General features: G+C 30.9%; 1 protein-coding gene and 2 non-coding genes across 6 annotated transcripts in view; 2 read left to right on the top strand and 1 right to left on the bottom strand.

Moving 5' to 3' along the window:
• The first annotated feature begins 297 nt into the window (after positions 1–297).
• Positions 298–370, top strand: TRNAA-AGC. Its single transcript has one exon. It is a non-coding gene; the product is annotated as a tRNA-Ala (tRNA).
• Positions 371–3771: 3401 nt separating this feature from the next.
• TRNAA-AGC lies at positions 3772–3844 on the top strand. Its single transcript has one exon. It is a non-coding gene; the product is annotated as a tRNA-Ala (tRNA).
• A 12720-nt stretch (positions 3845–16564) lies between these two features.
• LOC100164578 (octopamine receptor Oamb) overlaps positions 16565–26257 on the bottom strand; it is a 182392-nt gene continuing 172699 nt past the window's right edge. For all 4 annotated transcript variants that reach the window (XM_029489451.1, XM_029489453.1, XM_029489452.1 and 1 more), the window contains one exon: positions 16565–21001. In XM_029489451.1, the coding sequence (XP_029345311.1) occupies positions 19136–21001 (1866 nt within the window). In that variant the 3' untranslated portion in view covers positions 16565–19135. The remainder of the gene's footprint in view (positions 21002–26257) is intronic.

Here is a 26257-nt window from a genome sequence, read left to right as displayed (position 1 = left end):
ACTCTAGACATCCATCCATACCTAACCATGCCAAGAACTACATGAATTCCATCACGCTAGTAATAATATAATAAAATAAAACATTTTTTAAATCACATGCAATCAACAGGTCATGTTATTTTCTATAATCAGATCGTGTTTTAATAAATAATTGCATAATACTACAATAAAGGTACATAATTTAGAAATATTATGAATTTATTTTTGTAATCGTATTCAGACCGCGGTCAGATGCCGATTAAACACGATAAAATCCATTCTTTCAAATAATCAAGCTTTGGTCAGTTACTTTCATCTGGGGGCGTAGCTCAGATGGTAGAGCGCTCGCTTAGCATGCGAGAGGTACCGGGATCGATGCCCGGCGCCTCCAAATTTAATTTTTTTTGTTCGTAAAATTATTTAAATTACATTAATATTTCATCAATTTATAAGGGAAATTGGATTTGTTATAAATTATTGTTATGTAGGACAGTTGAGTTAGACTTTTCTTATATTATATAACATAAAAAAAATAATAATCGTTATTTTTATTATTTTTCTAATAAACATTAAAATATTGGCGGTGATGTATGAAGAGTGGTAAACAATAAATTCAAAAAAATAATTTGTTAAATTGACCAGATGGAAAATTAAAGAAGGTCACGAACATAATATAATATACTGCGGAAGTTCAACTCTCCAATAAAGCTTCGTTGATTTAACTATATAAATGAATCGTTTAATAAACAATTATTATTATTTTCCACTTATTTTTTTTAGACTGATTCTTGCTAATGTTCGAACTGAAATATAGTTGAACACTCGGTATGCAAACGGCCAGAGTCCCAAATATATTATAATATATTTACTCCTGGTCCAAAATGTAAAATGTTTTCTTTTTAAATACAATTTTTTTATAATGTGATATTATTATCCACCATTTTTTTTTTATATCTGTGATTTTACGTAGTTCCAAGTTTGATTGGCATTTATCTGAACGTCCTTGAATATTGTATCTTATAATATTATTACCCAAACTTTGAGTGTTTGTGTTTGCGATTTACCTATGAGGACTTATCCACACAAACCTAAGGTTTACTTAAAATTTAAAAGTTACTGTGAATTTTAAAATTGTTAGAACGGGGATGTTGGATTTTTTATTTTTGCATTTTTTTCAATTTCTAATACTTACATTTGTCTAAGCGTCCAGTGAATTGATAAGTAAGTTTTTTTTTTGTATATACACTTTACATACCTACCTACACTTAACATTGGTCTATAATGTTTTCTCTCTTGTTGACACAGTTTACTATAAAAGCTTCAAGTATAGCCGCATAGAAGATATCGATTAGAAACTTCATATAATTGTTACATTCTAAATAATTATTTTGAGTTTATTATTTAATATATTTTTCCTAAACATTAGAAAAATCAAAAAACAATAGTTTAAAAAAATGTATGTAAACAAGTGTGACAAATTTCTACTCAGAACCAATAAGGTCTATCATTACTATAATATATTAGATTCTGAGTGGAACGATGAATGTATTGATTTTACAATGATGTGTGTTTTTTTTATTTTTTTATTTTTATTTTACCACCTTAATTATAATACGTGTCTACTAATCTACAGCTCAATACCTATTTACGGGGGGTTAGGTTAGGTTAGGTTCGGATTTTGTTAATTTTAGATTCTGAGTAAAACGATGAATGTATTGATTTTACAATGATGTAAGTTTTTTTTTTTGTGTCTGTCATCACCTTTTAGGACAGTAGAAGTGCTTCGATTTTCTTCAACAGTATCTTTTCTGATAGGAAAGTGAATCTAGTTGGTATTTTGAGGGGGTCAAAAGTAAAATTTTTCCAGTAGTTTTCAATAGCGCCGTGAAAAAGAAAAGAAAAATTAAGGAAAAACGGGAATTTTTACACAAAACCTGTTTTCGAGAAAATTTATTTTGGTTTTTGGTGTAACTTTAAAAAAAATGACCGTAGGTACATGAAATTTTCACTGGTTGTTTATATTTCCATTTTATATACATGATAAAATTTTCAAAATATTTTGATGATGAACTGTTTAGGAACGTTTTCAGTTTGCAATATTATTCGTTTTTTTTTCTATGAATGTCAATAAAACTTTATTTGTTGAGTAAAAATACTTGAAAATTTAATACAATGCTCCTACTATATAATTACAATGATATTTGAAAAATATTAAAAATCCTTAGTCACAGTTTTTTTTTTATTAGCATTTCAAGTTCAAAAATTGACAAAATATGGAAAATCACGAAAATTAGCAAATTATGTTTAGTTAAGAATTCGTAAAAATTTTTATTTTTAAATCTAAGATTTTAAAATGTAATACAAGATTCCTCATTATATTGTCTATCTTTATCAAAAAAAAAATGTTTACAAAAAAGTCAAATTAAATTTTTATGAGCGTTTGAAATTCATATTTTTACAACATTTTGATATTCACTCGATTTCTTACGTAACGATTTTCTTATTTTGTTATAATTAAAAACGGGTGACTGAAGGAACTTGAAAATTTCACTGAATGTTTATATTAGCATTTTCTATATACGATAAAATTTTGAAAATAATTTGACTCTTTTTGAGCTGTTTATGGACATTGTAAGTTTTCAATTTTTTTAGTTTTTTTTTTCTATAAATATCAATAAAATTTTATCTATTGGGTCAAAAGGTGTAAAAAAATTTATACAAGGCTCCTGATACATTGTTACAACAGCAGTTGAAAAATATTAAAAATACATAGGCACAATTATCTTTTATAAGCATTTGATGTTGAAATTTTGACAAAATTTATCAAATTTAAAATTGAATAATTATTTTGTAGTTAAAAATTTATAAAATGTTTAACTTTTATATCTAAGGATTGAAAATTTTAAATAAGATTCCACGTAAATATTTAATTCTGTTACCAAAAATTCTAAGAAATACATAAGCACAGTTTATTTTTATAGTCATTTTAAGTTCAAATTTGGACAAAAGTACATATTAAAAAACCTGCAGGAATAATTATTTTAGTTATTTTGTTTTGATTGTATAATATTATTTGTGGGTACTTGAAACTTCTAAAGTATACTATTATATATCTATGATAGTACCACTGTTTGTTGTTGATGTATAACGCGTTACCTAATGGATATTGTGATATGATTAATTTGGAATTTATTATTGATACTTATTATAGGTCAATTTTTTTTTCATACTATAGATGAGTAGATACCTATAATAGGTATGTCTAATACCTAGTCTGACAAACCGTCTCCGCTCTGAATCGTTTTTCTTATACAGTGATATTATATCATTGAATTCAAATTTAATACTATCCATTATACAGTGACCCACTTGTAACCTACTGTACGGCAGAGCGACATCCATTTACCCACCTTTTTTTTTAGATTAGGTACATTTGCAGATTCTATTAATTATAGGAAATAAATACTACAGAACCAAAAATAATACATTATAATTTATTTTCACAGTTGAAGTTAAACATCCTCCATAGGTCCAAAATTCGTACCATATTATTTTTAAAATGTAAATTTTAAACTTCCCGCATTGCATACGATCTCATATTTGTTTTCAAGAATATTAAAAATATTTGGTTTTTTTTGGATTTGGTCCCAGTACCGCAATCAAGGCTCAACTTTACATTATTCGAGTACTTTATCTTCCGCTCGTGTAATAATAGATAGTTGTTGTTCGATATTGATTTAATATTATTATCGTTCTCTCAAATGATCTACATTTCACTTCTCGTATCCATCTGGGGGCGTAGCTCAGATGGTAGAGCGCTCGCTTAGCATGCGAGAGGTACCGGGATCGATGCCCGGCGCCTCCAAGTTTAATTTTTTACTATTAAAATATAAACTTTACAACATTTTTAAAACATGTGAAAATGTATAATAATTTTTCATACAATATAGTGTACCGATAACATTTTAATAATTTTTAATCCTCGGGGGACCTTGCAGGATTTATGTTAAATAACTTTTGAATTTTTTCTTAAATTCTAAAGTATGCTCGTACAATATACATTTTTATCAATGTAAAATATTATGGTCGAATAAATATTATTTTATGTTTTTCACAAACATTTCAACATTGTACGAGAAAAATAGTAAGTATTTTATTAAATATTTCCAGACATTAAATGAATAAAAAAAACATTAAATATTTCAGATTATAATATATATTGTAATTATAAAAAATAATTGTGGTTTTCATATTACGGAGTTTGTCGTGAATTTTTAAATTTCATATTAAAATTAAAAGTCTTGATCATTTTGATATATATATATATATGTATATAAAATATATAGTATGGCAATTAAGACGAAACAATAGTCTTTTAATTTTTAAATAAATTATCGTCAGGATGTTGAAAAAAAAGTTTTAAAAATGCATTTAAAGTTTATATGAAACCGCTATAATTGCGGTTCGGTATAATTTTTGCGGTTTAATTAAAAATAAATAAATAGCGGACATTGCATGGGTATAATATAGTCATAATCATAATGTAGACTACATAGTTAAATTGCACTCGAAAATAACTAAATTATAGTTTATGGACAATTGTTTAACCATTGCGGCTTGTCATTCATCACTAATAATTAGTATACACCTCAGTTCATTAGAGACCATATTATTATTTTTAAGACATCATAATGTATAGTTATGTATTGCATTTTGTCGGTAAAAGTAAAATGCACAGCGTTCGATTTTGAGGATTTATTTGAAAAATTATATTACGACATTGACGAGACACCCGAATTATTTGAATATTTAACGCACTATAATATGTATAGTACTTACTGTTATTATATAGGTTAAGTACCTATTCGGTCGTAACTTGTATTATATACATACGTCCGACGTGATGTTACAATTTTATTCGAAACAAAATGTATAAAAATAATGATAATATGTTGAACTGACGTAGCAGTACTATAATAGCAAACAGCAATCATATTTCACAGAATATAGACACATACAATATTATTACTGCGGTATTAACCAGGTATTAAGTATCATCGACCGGTGCAGTATGGCACTAAATGTAAACGCATAATGATAATTCCGAGTGTGGGTCAAATATCACGGTATAACATTATTATTATAACAGTTGTGTACCTAGTGTATAATACTATAATAATATACACTTTGGCGATGTTCCAAGTATCCAGGGCACTGCATAGTTTGATTAACTGCTGTTTGTTCAAAAGTAATGTCGGACTTGTCGTTATTGAAACGATCGCAAATCATTCGAAAGACAGTGTTGTATTTATGATTTCAAGAGTACAAAAATAGCTACTTTAAGAGGACTTCACTGGGCTGGGGCATTATAATTTAGTAGTCACTGAACAATTTTCATTCTCAATTGATTTTCTTTTCTAAACCTGAGTATTGTTATAAGCTGTATCATCACGAACACCTACACGAGCACGTGATATTATAATTATTAACATATTTATTATATTAAAACCGTATACTAGTGTAAATTATGCTACTTAAATTCATGACCAAAATCGTTAATATTATGGGATTGGTAAATAATTTAAGAAATATACTCATGTCAGCATTTAATCCCAAAAATAATATTTTTAAAAAAGTCATTAAGTTCAAAAATAATTTTATCAAAAAATTATAGATATTTAAAAAAATTCTAAATAATAAGCCACTTGACTTATATAAATGGTTTTACCATCAAAATTGTTCTTATAATCAGATACACAAATTGGTTATTTTGAATTTATCCAAAAAAATTTAAATCAAAATTTAAAATTTTTATTTTCACTACCTATTAAAAAATAAAAATATTTTTTTGTATATTATATGTGTAGCGCTAGTGACTATAAATTATATATAAAAAACAAAAACTTAAAATGTTGAATATAGCAAAAGTTATGGAATTTGTCAGATCTCAGTGGGACACTCTGTATACTCGAAACATCGAAATAATATACAATAGATATCAATAAATTATTTTTATATTCTTAGCAAACTTCTGCAGTGCAATACAACGAAATAATAATATTATAACGCTCATTCGATTAAAAATACAAAAACAAAAATCAAGGAGAGCTTGTTATGTACTCTGATTGTACATCGATTAAAAAAAATATATATTAAATTACGACGAGAGTTTTTTGCTTATTATTATAATATTAACTCAACCCGACTAGTGTACCATATTATTACATCAGTGAACAGAATTACTAACAGTTGCTTATTTTCATAAAATATTATAGCAGAGTATAACAATCTGATCTGCGAAGATACGAAGAAAAAAAGTTTTAAATTTAATAATTGGAAAACTGTATGATAATATATCTACATTATTTAATTATTGTACTATTTTTGGAACAATTACCTATTTATAATTTTTTTTTTGTCCTTTATGAGTTTAGGAAGCATGTGATATATTTTATTTAGATACTATAAAGTATGTATGTGTTTTCTAATAAATTAGGTAGAGTCTAGAAGTATATAAATAGTTAGTAATTCAAAGGTGTAAATATTATATTCATTTTTTTTTTTGCCAAATTCTAATATTTATAACACATTTATTTTTTTTAAATAATATTGGTTTTTAAATAATATTAGATAGCATCTGTATTATAGAATTTAGATCTGTAATTTAATTAAATATTGATGTTTCTTCCAATAAATATATAGACAGGGAGCTACTAGTTTAATTAATTAATTAGTATACATATTGTATTATTGTGTAAGTGTATTATGCATTTATACAAATATAATATACGTACCTTTACAATATAGATAATGAAATACCTACAGTTCGGCACAACACGGCGTGTTGGTCTAGTTTCGAATGTGAAAGTATGCCTGCAGGGGTAACAATATTAACAGGTGATCAAGTATATAATATACTTTCTGATATTAATATTCTAAGACTTATTTCATATTTGTATTTTACAATGTATTTTGATATTAAAAATAAAGATATTATACTAATTTGTGTATTTTCTAGATATAAATCACCTTTGTTTACTTGACTTATAGTTTACTATGAATAAATAAATTATAAAAAATAAAATAGTCGGTAAAAAAAGGAAACGCATTCGTGGAAAGAAAATATTAGAATTAAAAATTATTTTAAAATTCGTTCTTGTCGTATTGGAATTTTAAACAAGTTACCGTGTTTAATATTTAATAAAATAATATCAATTTTATAAAATATGTATATAATATAAATTATAATCAACTACGTATAATATTGATAAATGATAATAATGGTAGGTAACAAAATTATGTCCCGGAATAATGTATCAATCAAACAAATTGTAAAAAGTAATTTTAATTGATGTATTTAATAATATATTATAGGTTCTATTCCACTTCAAGTAGTCACTTTGGTAACCTGGGTTACGAACATTGTAAAAGCCATAACTCATAATGGATGTACAATGTACATGGTGGGTATATAACCTATACACTATTTGAGACTGAATATTTTATATTTATTGGCCGATTTATCTAGAGATAAGTGATTTTTGAAGAATATTATCTTAAACGTTTTCGAATCAACGTATAATAATAAGCGGTGTAATTTAGATACCTACCTTAAATAAGCTATTTTTAATAGCGTAATATAAAATTGTAAAACTTTTTAAAATGTAATACTTAATATTTAATAAACACAATAATGCAAATCTCGATGACATGTTAAAACCTAAGGGGTTGAAGCATTAATCTCAAACAACAAAAAAAGGTACCTATAGGTATGTAGGTATGCACCTTGTATTTGACCTTTTAGTACTATTTATTATTGTTCCAGTTACGTACCTATCAATATCAACAATAAGCGACCAACCAATATACTTCTTGGAAAAATAAAAAACGTATTCCTTTAATGTTATATAATGTGAAATTATAAATTGAGAGTTTCACTAATCATTTTTATACATGCATTAAATTTATAGATTATCTAGGTCCAAACAACTACAACTTAATGTCAGTAAATATAAAAAGGGACATATTCTATACAGAAAAGAATCGTAAACTATAGGAATGAAAAATAAAATTCAGATTTGGTTATTTTCAATACTTGAATAAATAATAATAGGAATTATATTATTTAACTGTTGTAATTTAATATTAGTTATAAGTATTATAGTTGTATACTAGATTGATTCAATTCTTGTCCGCTTTTCCTATTTATAATTTCATTGAATTGTTCATATCATGTTATATGACTCTCTACCACCACCACAAGCATGTGCTTAAATAAGTAGTGATAAAAAAAATAAATGATAGTTGATACTATTTATTAATCACATATTTAAGCGTTATATATAAACGTAATATACACAATACATAATATTATTATATGGTAGTCAACATTTCAAATGAGAACTACGTTGTATAATTATTCTTTTATTTATTGTTATTAAATTTAAAAAAAACTAACGACGGTACGTCGGTACCTATCACTATGCACTGTGTACAAATGAAATGTCTTGGGTTGAGTTAGCTTAATAATTATAAGCTGGACGTGTTGCACATTCAATTATAAATTATAAAACATGATAATTTTTAATTCTGAACATGTGTCTAAGGTTACTTCGAGATTACTTGCAAATTATTTTCTCTGTTCTAGAGAACCTAGACAGGTACTTATAAAAAACAACAATATGATATTTGATTTGTGTTGAATTTTTTATTTTACCAAGAGATATAATTCAAATTACGATAGAAAATAGGGTGTTTAAAATCAGTCATCACTCAGAGTTACATAATATTACTTACATAATATTTATATTAATATTTTAGTACAATTGTATTTGTATATTACATAATATAATTTAAAAAAATCATGGAACCAAAAAAAAATATCTGTTAGTGATGGTTATTTATTTCGTTATACAATTTTAAGAATGTAAGAGTACTTTTTGAGTAGGTGCCTAGTAATTTTACTAAACAGTCTTAAATAACTTAATAAGATATTATTTTATTAAAAAGTTAATGTGGTATGTAATTAAATACATTTTTTCAAGTATGCGCTATACAGGAAAATTGTATTTACTTGAAAAAAAATATAATTTATTTGGGTTTTTAAATTTATATTTAAAAAAGATAAAATTAAGTAAGTAGGTATTATCTATAATAATGACTCGTCTTTACTGTGTTTATAAATAAACATTTAATTATTGATGTTTTTGAAGTTACACCAAATTCGTATCGGCGAGCTTTGTGGAACTATTGGGTTTTGGTCCCAAGTTCAAATTTTGAGGGAGGTGCTTCGGGGATTTAAAGTTTACCGTGTAAAACTGTAACAGTATTGCCATGTAGGATAACTAACTAATCTGTGTGTTGCTTGAAAATGTACCTACATATTTAGTTGATTAATTATATTTAAACTGTGAGACTATTAAGTTGTAATAATTATAAAAAATAAATCAAATCAAACAGGTAGGCCAATCTAAAATAGACTATTAAAATAAATAATAATAGGTATAGCATAATATTATAATATTATTTGGACGAAATTTTTTTTATGTAATTATTTTGTGAACAATCAATAAATCAATTATAATATTAGTAGTATTTTCTTATTGGTATCATAACATAGAACTAATTATAATATAGTACCTTGAACTTAAAATATTACCACAGTTCCATTATTAAATACAAATTTAAAATATTTTTTTTCTGATTTTTACATTAATACTATTATAGTTGTTACGAGCTCAATGATAACCAAGTAATAATATTATTAAAGTATTCAACGAATGTTAGGGCTCGAATAAATAATTTTTGGTACATAAAACCATTGTGTAAGGTATTTCACCACATTAGGCCAAATTAAATTTTGTTGTAAAATAACTTAGGTTTAAAATTATTTACGTTGTAGAAACTAAACATTTGAGATCACCACTTTTCGCATTCTCTGTTGATTATTTGCTTACTGCCAATACCCTGAGGGAAATATTAGTTGTTACTAATTGCTAAGCTGTTACACGATTGTAGACTGTAGTCCAAAGTTGTGTGTATTAAGACCATAAACACCAACACTGTTGAGTACATATTCAGTAATGCATCCCAAATGGCAAATATGTACAAAGATCTTTCGTGCAGTTTTGGTCAATTTGTGTACAAACTTATGGATGTACAAAATAAATAGAATACACTTATTTATATTATATTCAAACTCTTAGAAAGTTTTGATTAAAAACATACTCTCAATATTATGCGCATTAAAGTTTTATTAGAGCAAATTAATATAACGTAAGACAAACCTGAGATTTAAAATATAATATTTGTTTTGTTTAGTATTAATATGTTACGTATAATACGTATATTGTGTATATTATGCATAATACATTTTCAATTATAATATTAAAATTGTTAAAAATAATAATATTAAGTACCTATTGCTAATAAAAAATTATAGTCTTTTATATTCTTTTTTATTATTAACAGAATGTATAAGCTACTTTTATTTTTATAAAGTTATGGTAGGTATACAATAATTCACAACTTATTTTTAGTAAGTGGATGATACATTTTCCTTGCGTTTAGGGAAACTATTAATATTAAGGGTTTCGCGGTGCCGGTTTTTCCAATTTTCCGAAATTCTATACAATTTAAAAATTATATTTTATATTTTAGTTACCACCTTAATTATAATACGTGTCTACTAATCTACAGCTCAATACCTATTTACGGGGGGTTAGGTTAGGTTAGGTTAGGTTAGGATTTTTTGAATTTTAGATTCTGAGTGAAACGATGAATGTATTGATTTTACAATGATGTGTGTTTTTTTTTTGTGTCTGTCATCACCTTTTAGGACAGTAGAAGTGCTTCGATTTTCTTCAACAGTATCTTTTCTGATAGGAAAGTGAATCTAGTTGATACTTTGGGGGGGTCAAAAGTAAAATTTTTCCAGTAGTTTTCAAAAGCGCCGTGAAAAACAAATGAAAAATTAAGGAAAAACGGGAATTTTTACGCAAAACCTGTTTTCGAGAAAATTGATTTTGGTTTTTGGTGTAACTTCAAAACAAATAGATACATGAAATTTTCACTGGTTGTTTATTTTAACAGAATCCGATTATTCTATAGGGCGTGAGAGTTTTTCCTGTAATACATATTTTTGTACTAAAAAACGCACCGGCTACAACGCCCTTAATGCAAATAATAAAAAAAAAAAATTAATTTTCCCTTCAATAAGACAAAATTATATTTTTAAAACAATTATCATATTCTTTAACCGAAGCTTTAGACCAATAAAAAATAAAAAATAATCTTATTCTAAATTCTAGTGGACATAGTGGTCATATAAAAATAATAATAAAACATATCTTTGTAAGAATAATGTTTTTTTTTATTCTAGCGAAACTCGGAATAATACATTTTACTTATAACATAGAAGCCAAGAAACCACAGGTAATATTTATCGAATGGTTATCAATATTTTGTTCACAATATTTTACAGACTTACACATGTTATGTTTATATTGTGTAACTATTTTTTTATAAAATTATTACACATGCTTAAATACCAATGGTATATAACAATTAACATTTGATCTGTTATCGTTCCATTATATCCTTCCTTGAGCAATGATTGTAATAATTTGTTGAACTATGCGTAAATAATATTGGTGCCTTATATGAGTACCTATAGTAAGAGTATTCATGTAATATTTGGATTTTTTGGACGAATTTGTAGTTACCTGTGCGTCTGTGATGCTTAGTGTAATTTCTTGTTATTTGATGGGGTCATATTCCATTGATCATGCAACTTATAAAATCTCATTTAATTTTATTAACGATTAATGTTTAATATTATATTTAAACAAAAATATAAATTTCAACGTATAATTGATCAACGTTATTTTTATAATATACAAAATGTTGAACACTACATTCGCAAGTTTAACTTTTATTCTGTACATTTAAATTTAATTTATTTTAAAACACATAATTTATAACTTTAAAAATGAAAAATCATAATTCTTAGTAGAACTAACTTTGATATTTGGTGTAACGCTTAATACTATTCCTAGTATCAAACTGAATGTTAGTATAAATTTATTTTATAAAAGTAAAAAAAAAATACAAAAATTGTGACACAATATTTAGTGTTTGAGGTTACGAAAGAATTTCAATTTCGTTTATTAGTTTTTCAAACTTTCCCCCATAATGTTGCTGTTATTGTATTTTTTTTAGATTTTATACAATAATATGACGTACAATTTTGTTTATTTTATCCATTTACCGACAGCGGTGGTGACGTTTTAAGGACTAGATTTTCACTGTTGCTACTGTTATGGGCTATGGCCATGGGATTTACTACCTATATCCATTGTTGATGTCAGGCGACTTGGGCCTAAATTATTTTTTCCGTTCTAGTGTAAAAACATTTTGGGTGAACGTCAAAGACGTTTGACACAACGAGTATAATAAACATAATAATAATATATTGAATATATTATTCATACTATATTATGGACTAATTAACTATATAATATTATTATAATAACTAAGCGTGTAAATTTAATGTACTTTATCTAATTTTAGAGTGGGCTTTTGTAACCAATCAGTAAGTTTATGTAGTGAGTTATATCTAACTAAGAAAGAAGATAAGGAGAATTGAATGTTTTGCTTTTATTATTTGCTTAAGTTTTTTTCACATGAGTGCCTATATGCAGGTTATTGTTTTTCTTATCTATTTTTTTTTTATTTAATCTATGTTAGCAATGGGGATTGGAAGTGGTGATTCCATCGGGGCCGTAAATGAGATGGTAGAAAATTTAAACCTAAAATTATGCATCACACGGTTTTTATAAATTTAGCACCACCGAGGACCATAATAATTAAAACTGTATGGTATCCATTAATTTGTATTAGAATTTAGTACCTATGCGATATGGTGGTCATAGTTTCCACTTAAAATTAAAACTTGTTCAATTATAGGTAGTTTAAAAAAAACTTAAATTATGAGTAAAAAAATAAAAATGTCTTTATTAATAAGGTTACGAATGAGTACACATATCATTTGACAGATGATCCTTTTTAGATTTTTCCAACCCGTATACAAGGTGAATTTTTAAGCATGTTCATTCTTATTTTCCCCATTTTAAATGTACTATTGTTAAAATTTCGATTATTAGAATTCTTAACTATATATTTTATTATTAATCTAGTTGTGATCATTATTAAACTGAATATTATTATTGGATGGTACCCAAAATGTATTGTTTTGTAATATTTACAATATATTTTTTTTTTAATAACTAATAAGATTCTTTAATACTATGGAAGATAAGTAACTCTGTCATAAACATGTTTAAGTCGTATGTAGCATTTTTCAATTATTATTATTGTGCATATGTGTTGAAATAATTTTTTTTTTAACTAATTGTATCTATTAATAGCTAAGGGCCACATAAGATTGAGAAAAAACCGTGTGTCAGCCCGAGTGATGCCATAAATTGTCTGAATTCTGCTCATTAATAATATTAAGTGGTTGCGGCCCACAACTCGTGGGCTACTTTTGTATTTACCGTTTTCATCATTTCAATTGAATCAATTGTACTAATATCATAAATAGCAAAAACTATTTGTCTATAATATAAGTGTTATAAGTATCTCTCCATTTACTTGTATTGATCAATCGTGGTTGGCAAGGTGCTGTAAATGTTTTTTTTTTTAAAACAGACATAGTTAGGTACTGTTTATTGTACATCTATACAAGGTGAATCACCAAGCATACTCGCCACCTTTTTTTTTAAAATTTTTTAAAATTAATTTTAGCACTTATTATTTAATAATTTATTTATTCAAATTCATTATATTTAATTCAAAATTCGAACAAATAGTTGTATTTTTATTAAAATATTTATACACATTAAGGATATCACAATAATATATATTTATAATTTTATTAGTTTAAAAATCTTTTAATATAAGTAAACTTTTAATATAGGTTAGTCTAAACTTTTAAAGTTTTTACTCATGTATTTTTGATTTTTTTTTTTTTTTTGTTATTTTGTTATTAAAGATAAATTTACGAGACGTTTTATTGTATTTATGCTTTATATATTATTATTATTATTATTATTATATCTGTTGATTTATAGAATCTCTATGATATTTTATATGGGGGTACTTTTGAAATGTTTAATGGGCAATGGATTAAACGCCCTCTGGACGTTCATGATGTTGTTAAATTGAGGACATTTTAGAATTGTTGTAAAGGTGGCACGGGATAAGGTGAATTGTTACCAAATAAGCCGGCAAAATCGTAGTGAAAAAGTTATCAGTTTTGGCACAGTTGTTATGTACTTTGCAACGGCGCCGGATTGTTGGCGTTTTGGCGTTCACCAGACGGAACAAACGACGCAGCGGTAATCGTCTAAAGGGAAAATTGCCAAAAATCGAGAGTGGCCCCGAAAGCGATTCTACTGTGTCGTTTGCTATTTAACTATTGGTAGTTAACTAACTTACATGTCAAAAACTAATCTCCAAGAGCCAATTAATATATCTTTTAATTGTAGTATCATAAAGTTTTATGGCCGTTTCGAATAAACTACTACATGTACTCGTGTATATATTTCAAAAAATACATACAAAATATATGTTATGTTTATACAGAAAGTTTATTCGTTATTAGTACTAAGCGAAATGTATGTATTTTTATTCCTTAATACTTTTCGTAATAATTAACAAATATAAAGTAATTCATGATTGTAAATTTTAATTTCATAAACCCAAGAATGTCCTTTGAAATTATTTTGATACTAGATTTGTATAAGATATTGATTTATTATTTTTATCGATTTTCGTAAAAATTACATTATAAATCTTTAGTTTTAAAAATGTTCCTGATTAATATTTCAAAGACTTAAGTTTAGGTTAGGTAAGGTTACGTTAAATAATACTTGTACATGTATACAATTCTGTATGTGTAGATCGTAGGTATTATATAAAATATACTTACCTTCACGGATTACAGAAATACTAACTTATTAAGTATTAACGATTACATATTATTATTATCAATACATTATATTATAATAGATTTATTTTATATTTTTATTTTATCTGTTTCGTGTATATAATAATATATGTAATATCAAATTATACCTATTATAAAATCATGCTCAATACCTCTTTTATTTTGTCGAAATCTAAGTGTGTACCAGGTACCTACAATCTATTGAAATATTAGTTAGCATTTTAATTAATATTACTTGGGAGTACGATTTCAAATTATTATTAAAATTGAATTTATTTAAATTGTGCACTCGCATTAAGTCAATGTATCATTCAATTTACATTTTCAATAACACCGATTATAACATAGTTATATAAGTGTTATAATATAGGTATATAAGTGTTATAATATAGGTATATATAGTTTAAATATTTAAACAAGTTCTTTTGGATACTTCAGTGTTTTATTTTTAAAATAAATAATGAATAACGTGATGTATTAAGTAACGATTTTCACTTTATTTTCAATGTTTACACACTTACCGTTTTCAGCACCAAATCCTCATTAGTTCTCCGAGCTAAGTATATGATGGTCCGCAGTATTTGAACTCGTTAATTGATGATGATTATAGGAACCATTATTTGAAGAGAATGTTCAAATTTAAAGAACTTACCGAAAGTTGGTTTCGTGTAGACACTACGTATTTTATGGATTTTCGGCCGTACAGGCTGTATTGACCACGTAATGTCGCAAGGGACATTCATTAACGCAAAATAAATATTGCAAACAGCTTAACTCAAAACACGAAATCGATAGAAGTTTTATTTTTTATATTGTGATTGTTCTGAACGCGAGTGACACATTCAATAGCCGTTAAAAAAAAATAGATGTCACATTAGAATTCATTAATCTTCGGGGTTTGATCCTTTGTCGTTCCGTTATATTTTCCAATTTTTATATTATTATAATATTATCATACTTGCCAATTGTAAATTAACTGTAGATTCAGTATTTCCAAAAAATATTGTTAAAAGCGTTTTATTAAAGTATATATAGGAAACCGTCGAGACCGTATAGAAATACGCGTGAAAGACAATACGAATAACAAAACACGAAAACCAATAAAACGTATTGGAAGAAAAAAAGACGAAGAAGACGACAGGAAATAAATAAAATTAATGTTGGCAAGTATTATAGTGTCCGGTCGATCGTAGTGGAAAATTCATATTGTTTTCGTTGGTCCGACGGAACGGATCAAAATCGATTGCGCTAGAGTCGTAATAAATACGAAAAGATTGAAATTGGAATATCAAATAACATAGGTACCGGCCATTGTTAAGTCGATGAAACTTCGTTAGAAAAACAACGAATAATATTCTAACGGATATCTCGCAAAATTGATGCTGAGTGAAGGCAAATGAGATATCGATAGCGACTAAAGACAATAATATTATATAATATTATTATATTAATAATATTATATAATATTGAAACAAATTAAAACACTTGAAGGTACTATGCGATACTTGTTTTTTATTTGATTAGGTACATATGTTTTATTGATATAATTGACAAAAATCGTCTTAATATGTTTTATTTGATTTATTATATTAATTAATATATCGTTAGGTACATAAATTGTGTTATTCGTATATACTTTATAAATACCTGACATTTTTATATTCTCTTAGAGTTAGGGTGGGTATTAGGACGATGCAATAATTTTCCAACAAACATTATGTTTACTCGTCGCGGGCTCGATGTAGAGACACAAAAATTTAACTTTCTGCATAAATTAAATAATTTAAGTCGTTAAATAATAGTGAAATTGAACGATTTATTATTAAATTTTCAGTAAGTTTTGGACGAAATTTCGTACCATTTACAGTTATTTATTCCGTTTATATATCTTACGGTGACATCCGCTTATGTCGATTTAAGTTTAAAATTAAACTTTAACCTTTGGCTTGATTTGATTATTTTACTTTTCAAACATGGTATTATGTGTTTTGTCCAATATTTTGTGTGGGTTAGTAGTATCAATTGTTATTCTACTATAGTTATATCATTATACAATTTACTCTTCTAAACCTATCGCTGAACGGGTTAGGTTTTTTTTATTTTCTTCCGATTTAAATCTAACCCGCTTCACCGTGTTCAGCAACATTTTTACCATTCGCGAAAAAGCGCATAATATTATGTTTTTGTCTATTTCCAAGTGCTGCTAAATAAAATGCGTACAACAACCGATTCGGTTTGCAACCATTATTGAAGTGCGTATGATTAATCGTTAAAATATATTATTATTGTAGGTAAGTATACCTACCTATTTTTAGTAAAACCGTAATTTTACGTTAAAATAGGTAAAAAAATCGTTTTTAGCGGATTGTTTAGGAATCACCAGATCGGCTGTCGACAGTTATAATCAACCGAGGAGTGTGCTGCAGGTGGTATGCGTGTTTTGTTTTAAAATATCGTCCAAAATATATGGGGCGGTATGGTTTATGTTTGTTTTTGAGTTTCGCGAGTTTTACGTAAAAATCGTGCGGTGATAAATTACACGGAGCTCGATTCAATTGAGTAAGTGGACATAAATAAAACGGCCTACGAGAATATGACCTATATTTATGCTGTTTGTGCCGAGTTTGAATATTTTTTATTATCTAAATGGCGGGATAAAAAAAAAATATATAATATATAGGGTGATTCACCAAGCATGGTCGCCCCCATTTTTCGTTTGATTTTTAGTCAATTACCTTTTTTTTTATTTTAAATATAATATACATATAGGTTACTATAGAAAAATCAAAGACCATTTTTTAAAATTCTTGAAGAATATTTTCGTCCTATTATGGTGGTGTGTGCCGTGGCCATACAAACTACTCTGTTTTTCTAAAGAGAACCCTTCTTTCCCTTTTAATGTAAATTATTTAGTGGTTCTTTTAATTTTTATGTGTTGATTTACGCAATTCGAAAATTCAAACGAGTAGTTTTTCAGTTAAATTGAAATGTGAATAAAAGTGAGATTGAAATCGAGGATAATAGTCCTTAAAAATGGTTTTACTAAAACATAAATTGGGTGTAAAATTGGATTTAGTGTCAATTATTATACCAGGACCAAGTTTGAGAATATTATTATCAATGTCGATGGATTAATATTACCTAACAGAAAATGTTCGGATCGCCGTAGTTCCCGTAGCCCCCGTACCTTCCATCTTTCTTATCATGGACCTGTTATCGTTACGGTAAACTCGAATGGTTGAATAACTCGAAAACTACTCATTCGAATTTTTACGTCAAAGTTTTCGGAAAAATCGTCAGCGAGTAATTTACAGCAGTGGAAAACGAACAACCATTTTTCCCGAAACGATAGCGTCCTCTAGGATATTTACAAATTTAAAAAAACAGATTTTGACTAACTACGTTATTAAAGAAAAAAGGGGATGGTTACCGTGCTCACCCTGTGTATTATATTGTGTATATAACCATAATAATTATACCCTTCAAAAGTACTGCTCTCGTAGACCGTTTTTTTCGATTTTTTTTCGAGGGCGTTGACATACCGCTATTTATAGCGAATTTCGTTGAAAAATTAAATAAAAAATGTTTTAAAACAATTCCGCCAACTCTATTATCATATTATATGCTATAATATCATTATATATTATAAACGGAGTGAGTCGATGTCTTGTGTGTTGTATAAATAATAATATCATTATGAGGACGATCGGTCGGTAAACGACAAAGCAACAGAACTCGTGTTTGCAGTAGTATTCGTTCGACCTAAGACGTTACAGACGAAACTAAAAAACATAATATTATTCATGTAATCATGTCGGTAAACATAATAATAATAATAATAATAATAATATGTAATTACACAATGCGTATAATAGTAATAATAATAATAATGAGTGGGTAACGGAAACACATAATAATATTTTATCGTATATAATAATAATAATAATAATAATAATAATTATAATTATAATCATAAACTTATATTAGTGTATTTGTATATAATATATTATTTCGTTTAATAGTTATAATAATTAATAATGCGAAAACAATAGTCGCACCGAACAGGAGTCGTACCTGCGTATTATAATATATTATTTTTATAGTAACATCATTACAGCGGCGCAGTGGCCGCTCGCGCAGTGGCCATCACCTGTCGTCCGAACACGGTTCGTTGAGCGGTTCGCTGTCCGAGTACTGGAGCAGCCGCATGCTGCGCGTGCTGCACTCGTCGGAACCCGCGGCCCCGGCACCTGAACTCGTCACGATGTACCTGTTCCGGGGCGACGCGCCGCCGTGGCCGCCGGCCCCCAGTTGGGAACCATCCGACCCCTTGCGGCGGCCGTAGTCGGCGACGGTGAGTCCGCCGCCGCCCGTCGAGTCGCTTGCGGACGCCCAACAGCACCACCGGCATATGATCCGCTTGAACGCGAACCGGAAGTCCTTGCTGAACAGCGCGTAGATCATCGGGTTGATGGCGCTGTTGCAGTAGCCCAGCCAGAACATGACGGAGAACAGGGTGGGTTGTATGCACGTGGGGCAGAAAGCCCGTACCAGGTACATGGTGAAGAAAGGCAGCCAGCACACGATGAAACCGCCGACGATTATGCCCAGCGTCTTGGCCGCCTTGGTCTCCATCCGGAACCGCTTCACCTGGGCCTTGATGTTCCGCTTGCCACCGCCCATCATCTTCGACGCAAACTTGGACTTGCTGTTCGAGGACCCGAGGCCGCCGCGCCCGAGCCCGACGTCGCTTCCCCCGCTCGCGCCTGCCCCACCACTACTGCCACCACCACCGCCGCCACCGCCACCAGTGGACTCGTCGTACGACGGTGACGGCGACAGTTGGTCTTTGACCGACGTGACGGAACAGGACGCGGGTCGTCCGACCGCTGATCCTCCGCCACCGTGCTGGTGATGGTGGTGATGGTCTCCGCCCGGCGACGACGTCAACAGGAGACGCGAGTGCGGCGAGGCCGTGTCGCCGGCACTGCACCGGCGGTGTTCCTTCCGGCTGCCACCGGCCACACGCAGCTGACAAGCGGACGTGTCGGCCACTGACCGGACGGTGGCGGCCCGCTGGTGATGGTACGTCTCGGCCGCCGTGTAGTGGACGGCGTACAGTGGACTGGAGCTGGTCGGCGACGTCGTGGACGAGAACGAGCTCCGCGACTTTTGGCTAAGCGTCTCGGGCGGCGAGTTTCCGTTGGCGTCCACAGATGTGGTGGCCGTAGTGACAGTGGCCACGGCCGCGGCGGCGGCCGCTGCGCTTATACAGTCCGAGCTCGGGTAGCTGACGCTGATTTTGATCCGCTCGTGGTTGCTGCGCCGGACCGACGGCCGCCGGCTGTTCGGCGGCCGGTTCACGTCCGGCGAGCCGCCTCCCGGGCCGTTAGCCGCGGTGACGGCAGCGGACGACGGCGATGCGGTGGCCGCGTGCTTGAGCGACGAGCCGCGGCCCCGGTGTATGCGCAGCGTGAGTCGCTGCTCGTCGAACCGGTTGCCGAACGTCCGGCGGCTGCGCATCGTCCGGAACCCCTGGTTGATGGCCCGGGTGGTGTGCACGGCCGCCTTGTAGATGCGCCAGTAGAAGAACAGCATGACGAACATCGGTATGTAGAACGAGCCCAGCGCCGAGTACACGACGTACCACTTGTTGTTGGGCAGCTCGCAAATCCACGGGCACGACGGCGGCAGCGCCTCCTGCTGCGGCCGGCCGCCGGTGCCGTTCCGGTACAGCTCGTTCCGGATGAGCACCGTGGACGCCTCGGGCGGTATGTGGGTGTCCCGCCAGCCGACCAGCGGCGGCAGGCATATGACGAAGCTCAGCACCCACACGATCACCACCAGAACCTTGGCCCGGAAGCTGGTCATCAGGCTCGGGTACTGCACCGGCCTGGTGACGGCCAGGTACCTGTCCAGCGATATGGCGCACAGGTTCAGGATGCTTGCCGTGCACATCCACACGTCCACGGCCAGCCACACGGAGCACAGGTAATCGCCGAACAGCCACACCTGAAACGTCACATCACACACGCGTGGTCAGTTATGATTTATTGTTAATATTAATATAATATCATATTATTATGATTAGTACCAAATACGCTTTGAAAATATGACAAGACCGGAAGTTGGCCCCGGAGAGACAACCATTTCTCTCCCCTCCCCCAACGCTACTGAAATTCGTAATAAATATACGATGGTGGCGGATTTTGTTTTATTTTTGCGATTAGGGAAACTGTTAAGAAAATATTATAAGAATCTTTGGAATTAATTACCAACTTTCTTAATTTTTATGACTTAAAATAATTTTATTTTCAACGTTTATAATTAAAAAAGTTCGCCGAGGTTTGACACTAGTAAATTAACACTCTGGCCCTCGGTATAATCGTTTCAAAGTGTGTTCTGTTAGTGTGTGCTCGCACAGTTGTCTGTGTTAATAATAATATGTATCGCTCGTTGTCGAGACACATCTGCAGAATAAGTGCTGAAACAAAAGTGTGTTTGCAATACGTTTTTTCGACCCTACAGAAATCACCCCTCGTGCAGTCCACACCTCCCCTTTCGTTTTGACGGAACGCACATGTGAATAATGTATCCAATCATAAAACCAAGTCAGTGAGTGTAATGCAATTTAATACCATACATGTACGACGATGACGTGCACGAAAACATTTTAACGTAGCAGAGCATAATATATTATTATGTGTCGGTTTTACCGTTTATAACGACGACAAACATATTTTTCCACCGACGACCCCTCAAACGGTTATAATATGTTTTCATAGACAGTATAGGCATGCGTTTGTAGAAATAATAAAATTATGTTCGGCTGTATCTCTCGTAGCTGCAGTTATTGCGCATATAATCCGCAGTGATGTCCCCATCAAATTTGTTGAGGGTATATACTTAGAGTACGATTTTAATAAATTTCAATGAAACATTTTCAACAAATCACCCGCACCCCTTTTTTTTAAACTGTCATAGACTAAATTTCATGCCTACGTATTATGACTAAATTTGACACATATGAGCCCTATACTCAGTTGAAATATTTAAATTCAAATTTTCGATTTTCTTCATTTTTGTCAGATTCGTGTAGTTTCACCTCGAGACTTAGATCCGTCACTGATGATATCTGCAGTAGCGGGTCTAGTAATTTTTTTGTTTGCAACTCGACATATTATTATATTTTATCGTTCCCTCGTCCAAGTGCTCACGTAATAAAAAATTTAATAACCATTCATAATATTATTATTTTACTGAATAAAACTCTTTACTATTATATTATGTGCTATTCTATCTCAGCATAGATAATAAAACCAACAGAATGGGAATTATGGGATTACCGTCTTATCAGGTCAATTATTTTTATTGCAATCCGACCGACGTCGAAATCTTCTTTCCCTCAATACAATACCTTTCTATATAACAACCGAACGAATCTATTTTATATATAACAGGTCAATGGTTTCATTGTGACAACTTAACCGTGTTATAATTAAAACGGCCGGTCCGATATCGCGCAATATTTGACATCGACGAATTCGTCGCCGTTTGCTATACGTTTGTAAGTCGTGTGCGACTGTCTTCGCTGACAAGCTGACAAGCAGTGGTTGTAAGTCGCACCGTTGTCGAATCGAAAATAAGATAAAATAAGAATTATTATTATATTCGTTCGCTGACAACAACTATGGCGTGGCATATTATTATAATATTCGGAATAATAATAATATTAATATCTATGCTCCGATGTGCCAAAATTGCCTATTCACCGCGCCGACCAACTAATGATGATACCAATGATGACCGATGATTATAAAATATAACATCGCATTGGAATGATTAATAATCATTATTAAGTATTAATATTAAAAACAGTCTCAAAGTCGAAATTTAAAACACATAGGGACGATGATATGCTGGTACGCTGGGATAAAGACACCTTGTATCGGTAACCCAGAACACGAAAACTATTTTCCGGGACCTCGTCGTGTGTGGTTAAAACAGTTTGTTTTTTGTTTTGTGGTTACTAATTGTTAAATAATAATAATATATTATATAGGTATATATTATCAAACAATTTTCAAGTCGAAATGTTGTCCTTGGCGTGGCGTCTGATTAATTATTAAAAAATATCGATAAAAAAAAAAAACAATTACGTCGGTCGGGTCAGGTCAGGTTATTACGACGGACACCTTAACGTGGCAGTTCATGAGACGTTCGATGAGTAAAATTCGTTTTCGTATCATTATAATAAAATATCACACTATTCCGTTTCATCACGTTATAGTTTGTGTGCGAGTAAAAACATGAATAGAAATACGAAAAAATCGAGCTGTTGTCGTTGTCATTACGTTATAATATTGTCACGTGCACCTACAACGCGAGTATAATGACGGGAAATTTTCGTTAAATTAAATTTTAGCCCGTCATGTAATAATACGCCATGCAGGTACGAGCACTACGTCGTGAATTGTTTGGCTCGAGTAGTATTTGAAACGTGCACGAAATCAATACAGTATTGTCATTTAATAATAATTTACCTTATGTAATGTGATAAAATAATATAGTTCACGCACTTATATACAAATTGCGTCTAATTCCGAAACAAATTTCGTCTTATTTGCTCATATAATATATTATATATTATAATATTTGCTATTTGCTTTTTTTTAGAGTGATGTACATCTCTTATGGTTAACAGGTCCTATTATATATTATTATCTGGCGTTATTCACTATCGCGTGCATTAAATATAATATTGTATTATAGAATAGTCGACGACATGATATTTTTATATTTTATTCGACGTTAATATTTTTCTCCCCGTGGTTATTTGTAGATCTGATAACATAATTACATCTATTAATTTATAACGATAACCAAGTTATTTCATTTACGTCTTCGTTTGCGCATAATTGCTTAAAAAATTAAATTACAAAATATATTACTTACTACTTTTACATTTCTATCAAATATTATTGTAGCCCCTGCTATTATCTTATAATTTCGTTTATACAATATGTACTCACCGATTAAATTACCTATCACAGAATTTTCGTATAATTTATCTTTTTCTAGACTAGTCATGATTTTATTAATATAATAATATAATACTTAAAACTTAATCATCAAAAGCTTTATGAATAGTAAAATATGATTTCTACACCTGCTTAATATCGTAAATAAAAATATAATACAATATCGATAAATCCATCTGAATTACGTGTAACTGCATCGTAATCACACACAACACACACACACACCATAATCGTGCATATCCTAGCTATATATATATATATACACCTATATAACAGCGCATGTATAAATATAAACACAAGACAAAAGTATCTTCACCCAAAGTTGTTTAAGGGGGTGGTGAGTAGGAATATTTTTGAGTGATATATAAAGTACACTGAAAATTGTATTTCTATATTAATTAATAATTAACTTATATAAGTTCATATGAGAATCCAAGTTCAGTTTAAATACTTTAAACAAACATTGACTAACAATTATTTTAATTAATATGATTAGTTAATTAATAATTTTAATTACACTTTATAAATCTAACGTTTCTAAATAGGTATACACAAGAATATCGCGTTTTAAATCCAAAAGTATAAAACTATAAGTTTGGTTAAGCTTGCAGTTCTGGATTTAAAAACTTAGGAACGAATGTAGCTTGCTTCCCAAGTAATTTCTTGGAATATTTAATTTTGGAAATGTTAGTATTATTATGCTCGTTGTGTTAGTGAAATCAGAATTTCTATACCGTATATTATCTACATCGTGGAATTAATATAGTTAAAAGTGTTAAAACAATTTTTTTTAAAATTCTAAGTGTGGGGGGGGGGGGGGTTTATCACTACGTCGCCCCCTCCTCCCCATAAAAAATCCTTCCTTACAGGTATCGTGCCGCAATGACAACGAGACGCTGCTTTTTTTCTTTCAAATACATCTCAGCCGACCCTCGAGCGCTCGTCGACAGAGTAATATTTTCCACTGTTGCAATTATCACGAAGCCGACTTGTCACGTTCATCGATGGCGTTTTCGCTTATATCTCGCGGATAGAAAAACGTCCAACGAATCAGAAAGCTTTTGCAACCTCCGCACATATATAATAATATACACATTATATTATATACATATAAAAGAACGAACGAACGTTCGCCAGTCGACTGCCCACCCGCCCACCCGCTCGATGGCAGTGCGCGGCAGAACATAAAAGGTCAGACGCTTTGACAGATATAGAATAACAAAACTTTTCCGTTTAGCCATATAGTTATATTATTGTTATTATTATCGTTGTATATATACGAGCAGAGACGTCATTTGTCGGTGATCAGTCAATTTCCCGTTTGGAAACTTTGCGGGCAAACTGCTCTGCTCGCGCGATTCGCCCGACGCCGTCACGCCACACCTACGCGCGAAAAAGCGGTCCGGGAACGATAAAAATGTATATACGTGCACGGATGAGGCAACTGTAGCACTCGGTTGATCGAACAACGAATAAAGTCACCGGAAAAACAGATTTCGTGAAAGGAGGATGACGCGATATGGCGCCCTCAAGTCTAGGACTTTCGGCCATAACGGCTGCACAGAACTAGCCGTCGACTTCACCACCAAGCGGCGCCCTGAACTTTTTGACAACATGACGTAGGTATCGATTAATAAAATATAATTCTTTTAAAATACGTTTTAAATTCTTTAAATTTTAAGGTTTGCTTACGTGTCGTGAATTTTCTCAACACAAAATAGTAGATGATGCACTACTAACACCGTTCCTGTTTACAACATTGTTGAAAAAACCTTTGGTTTTTATTTTTTATTTTCAAACCAACGATTTCCAAACATTGCAGACAACAATAGATCGCGGTTACGGGATTCCAACAATGACGTGTCAACTGTATTAAAAAAATATGGCAAGTCAGAAATTGGAAACTACTAGAAAAGTCAGTGATTTAGTCAGGTATTTAATATCTTCGGAAAATGCTATATTATAATAATAATATAGTACTTACCTATATTGTGTAAAATTTGGTGAATATCATTTATGTTTCTCTAAAAGCGCTAGCGCGATTTGTGAGCACAAGTTCTTTGATGATTTCGATTGTTGGTTAATTGAAGATGATTTTATTGTATTAGGGATAGCATATTAGCATGGTGGTATACATGCAATCTATTTATTAGTATGTAGTATATGTATCAAATTATATACAGGGTGATTGATTAAGCGTAAAACACTCATTATCTCAAAAAGTATT

Source organism: Acyrthosiphon pisum, chromosome A2 (assembly GCF_005508785.2).
Source record: "Acyrthosiphon pisum isolate AL4f chromosome A2, pea_aphid_22Mar2018_4r6ur, whole genome shotgun sequence".
NCBI lineage: Eukaryota > Metazoa > Arthropoda > Insecta > Hemiptera > Aphididae > Acyrthosiphon > Acyrthosiphon pisum.
This window is presented reverse-complemented; position numbering and strand designations above follow the sequence as displayed.